General features: G+C 36.3%; 1 protein-coding gene across 1 annotated transcript; it reads left to right on the top strand.

The window, feature by feature from the left end:
• Nucleotides 1-285: 285 nt before the first annotated feature.
• LOC113284406 (peptidyl-tRNA hydrolase 2, mitochondrial-like) lies at nucleotides 286-3,044 on the top strand. Its single transcript, XM_026533854.1, has 7 exons — nucleotides 286-379; nucleotides 477-775; nucleotides 1,043-1,102; nucleotides 1,220-1,289; nucleotides 2,105-2,174; nucleotides 2,461-2,487; nucleotides 2,623-3,044. Exons 2-7 carry the CDS (start codon nucleotides 495-497, stop codon nucleotides 2,670-2,672), a joined length of 558 nt encoding a protein of 185 aa, XP_026389639.1. The 5' UTR covers nucleotides 286-379; nucleotides 477-494; the 3' UTR covers nucleotides 2,673-3,044.
• The last annotated feature ends 758 nt before the right edge of the window (nucleotides 3,045-3,802 follow it).

Below are 3,802 nucleotides of genomic sequence, written 5' to 3'. Positions count from 1 at the left end.
GTCGATATGTTTGTTTTGAGTCAGATCTGACTCATCTGACTCGGAAATAAGTGAGTCAGTGGTTTGGTCCCATGAGTCAGGGGTATTTTGTTACCTGACTCAAATGAGTCCGAGTCAGGGGTTATGTCTGAGTCAGAAGTCGAATCAGATCTGACTCAAAATGGAAAACAAACGGTCTGAATGCTGACTCGGTCCGAGTCAGGGGTTGACTCAGATTCAGACGCCGAGTCAGCTGCAAACAAACACGTTCTTAGTCCTCAATTCTTCATATATATCCCCTCCGTTTCTCCGAGTTCTCACCCCATTCCGCCACCTGCAATTACGTCCCCGCCGATCATCAACCTATCCCCATCATCAGCATCATCAGCAGCCGCAGCAGGTATGAACTATCCCTTCCATCGATTTCTAAGCTCTGTTACTCCATTCTAGTATCGATTTCAATTTTTAATTTCTAATTGTTACTACTGACTGCACAGGTTGAGTGAATCGAATGAATGGATCCATCATGGTTAAGCACTTTCATGGTTGGAACTGGTTGTCTAGTTTTAGGGTATCTTCTTAAACCCGGATTACATACAAATTGTTTTAAGAAGTTTTTCACTAGTGCTAAAGCCACTGCAGTAATCGAGGAGAACCAACAAAAACATGAACAGTCAAAACCTAAAACTCCATTGGAAATTGAAAAGCTTGCTGAAATTCTCGAAGACTTCAAGATGGTATTGGTTGTGAGAAATGACTTGAAGATGGGTAAGGGGAAAATTGCAGCTCAATGTAGGTATGTAACATGGATTATGTAACATGATTTAGGTTTCTTGTGCGGTTTACGAGGAATCTATGTAGTTAAGGTTGTTTCTGTTGGCAATTTGAATCAATTATAACATGATTTACTTGGTTTTGTAATTTACATTGAGATTGCGGTGACTGTTTAGGAATGTAGGTAATTGAGGATGTTTCTACTGTCAATTTTTATTTGTTTTTGCTATATGCAATGATAGGGTTTGCGTGTTTCTAATCCGTGTGTGTGTTTTTTCTCCTCTCTTAGTCATGCAACTTTGGGCCTTTACAAGAAGCTTTTGCATAGAGCACCAAAAGCTTTAAACAGGTTAGCTGCTTGACTTTGTTTAAACTACTGTGTAGAAATCGTTTGATAGGCAGTAGTCTGCTCTGAGTAATGCTACATCTTGATGGGTTTCGATGGCTGTGTTATTTGGTTTTGCAGGTGGGAAATGTGTGGACAAGTAAAGGTGGTGTTGAAAACTGAGAGCGAGGAAGAAATGTTAATGTTACAAGTAAGTACGAATTGTAGTTATTCATTGTTTATGGATACGATAAGATGTAGCCTGTAGATGTGTTAGCATTTGGTCTTCTTTTCCAAAAAAAAAATGCCTCTTAGATTGTGTTATTCAGGAGTGCGTGTTCGCTATAGTTATGCTGTTATATGTTAAGACGCGTTGAGTGCATTATGTGCGTAGTAGTAGGGCCTTCCAGATGAATAATGAAAATCTATGGAAATGCATCCACTATGATCTCAAAAAATAACCATATCCATGGAGAAGTCCAATGGTTCATCCTGAGAAAATCACTTTCAGCATGGATTTTTTATCCTAAAAATCGATTTAGAACCATTGGATTGAAGATAATTCTGGAAAGCCACATTCCAGAAATTCCGTGAAATCTTGTTTTTATGAAGTTACTTTCTGATCATCCATATCATTTGCCAGGTAGATACAAATCCATGTAAAAATATATATCCATCTCATAGTGAATGATCTTCTAGGAACGGGAAAAGTCCACAAATTCTTCCATCTCATGGTGACTTCCATTAGGCACTAACAGGCTTGGATACTCAAACATGTTTCCTTGTTATGTAGCCTCAGTGGCACCATTATTCTTCTCTACTTCAATAGTAGCTGTATGAAAATCAGTATCACCTCCTAAGTAAATTTGTCTTCAATTCAGAACTTAAGTTAGTATACCAACGGATTGATCTTGGTTAAAGTTTTAGGAGTTCCCTTTTGACTGACATCCTACTTATAAACCAAGCTGTTTTTTATGTTATTTCAATGAAAATAGCTTCTCAAATTGGATGTTATATTCAATGCAGGGAAGTGCCAAGTCACTGAAGTTGCCAACCCATATTACCATCGATGCTGGAAGAACACAAATTGCACCAAGTAAGTTGTTGATAATTCCATTGCTTACGTAATAGGAAATCCTTTCTTCTTCTTTTCTTTACCCTGCACAAGGTAAATCCAAAATCCAACTGGTCTAGACTCTTCGTGATATCTTTTAGTTGTATGGAATCTGAAAAGTAGTTGAAGTGACCAGAGAATAGTATATATTAGAAAACCATTTATCATCGGTGCTTTTGAGGTGATTGATCTTAGCTTAGCATTAAATAATTCAAGTTTCCATCTTTTTGAGCCTTGTCCTGATTGGACTATTTCTTTTTTCTTTCAGATTCACGAACTGTAATGGCTCTGCTAGGTGAGTTGAAACTTCTTTCTATGGCTTTTTTTTTATTTTTATTGTTGTATTGGTTATTTTAGTAGAATTTGGAACTTCCATATTCATTTGGCTACACAGTTGACGCCTCATCTGTGTATACTGTACCTTGAGCAGGTCCGGCCGATCTGGTAGATGATGTGACAGGAAGCCTAAAGTTGATGTAGGCTAAGCGTCCATTGTTACATGGATACAGCGTGTTGTGTTTTAAAGGGAGGGTTTTTCTTTTTTTGATGATGACGATCACGTAACTAGAGTCCTGCTTCATGACGTCGTTGATATTTTCACGATTAATATTGTAAGGATGGCATGGCATTTTACAGATATCTCTTCTATGTCTTATTGGTTCTATGTAGTATCTAGAAAATCTTCCCTTCTCCTTAATGATTTCTTGAATTTTCGCCATTAGTGGTGAGTTGCCTTTCTTTCTACTCTGTATGAGTTACTTCTGATCTGGTTTTATTTCTAACAAAGAACTGGTTTTGTTAAGTATGAGAATACAATGAAGAATCTTTTTGTAGTGATGAAATCAGTTTAAAGTTTTAAGGTTTTGACACTGATCAGATGTTTTGGATATGGGCTACTACTAGTAGTGAAAAAACACTGTCACTGGGACCAAGCCCATAAACTGTCACTCACATAAATTTTTCAAAAAAAAAAATTAACTTAGAAAGATCTTAAGCAACTCCAAGGTTTAACTCATTAAAATCATGTCAGGCACAAATTCATCATTCTCAAATAGAGAGAGTTTAAATACACTACAAACAGCATAATCTTGTGGTTTAGTATACTGCGATATCTCGAGTTTCACGTGTCAAAAAAATAAAATGATATCGCGAATTTCTACTCTAATCCTGGTTCCATAATTGTATTTGTTTTTAGTTATTATTTTCTATTTGTAAATGAAGACAAAATAAATCTACGTTTTGTTTGCACTGGAACAACTAAGCAATCACAATATGTTTCAAGATCAAGTAGCATTGGACTTTATATATCAAAGTGACAAAGTGTAAAACATTTCTTAAATGGGTTCTTTTGAAGTAAGAATTGTATGATATCTAACAAAAAATTATGAATATGGCACTAGGCAATTATGCATGATCTTGTTAACAAATTAAAGTCCCTTTCAAGAAGCCCGGAGCAAAAATTCAAGATGATGGCCCATACATAGTTTGATATAAGAAACCTACAACTTAAGCATCTTCCTTAATTTCTTAAACCAGCTAGCTTTGCATCCGTATGCACCATAATATAGCCCTCATTTGAATGAACTGGAATTTTCATGTTTTCTTGTTCT

Source organism: Papaver somniferum, chromosome 5 (assembly GCF_003573695.1).
Source record: "Papaver somniferum cultivar HN1 chromosome 5, ASM357369v1, whole genome shotgun sequence".
Lineage (NCBI taxonomy): Eukaryota > Viridiplantae > Streptophyta > Magnoliopsida > Ranunculales > Papaveraceae > Papaver > Papaver somniferum.
Note: the sequence above shows the minus strand (reverse complement) of the source record. Positions and strands in the feature narration are given on the sequence as shown.

Coding starts and splice junctions, on each gene's coding strand:
- LOC113284406 (XM_026533854.1), top strand. CDS start 495: ATGGATCCATCATGGTTAAGCACTTTCATGGTTGGAACTGGTTGTCTA. Junction 2,175..2,460: donor AAGAACACAAATTGCACCAA/GTAAGTTGTTGA, acceptor TTTTTCTTTCAG/ATTCACGAACTGTAATGGCT. Junction 2,488..2,622: donor AACTGTAATGGCTCTGCTAG/GTGAGTTGAAAC, acceptor TACCTTGAGCAG/GTCCGGCCGATCTGGTAGAT.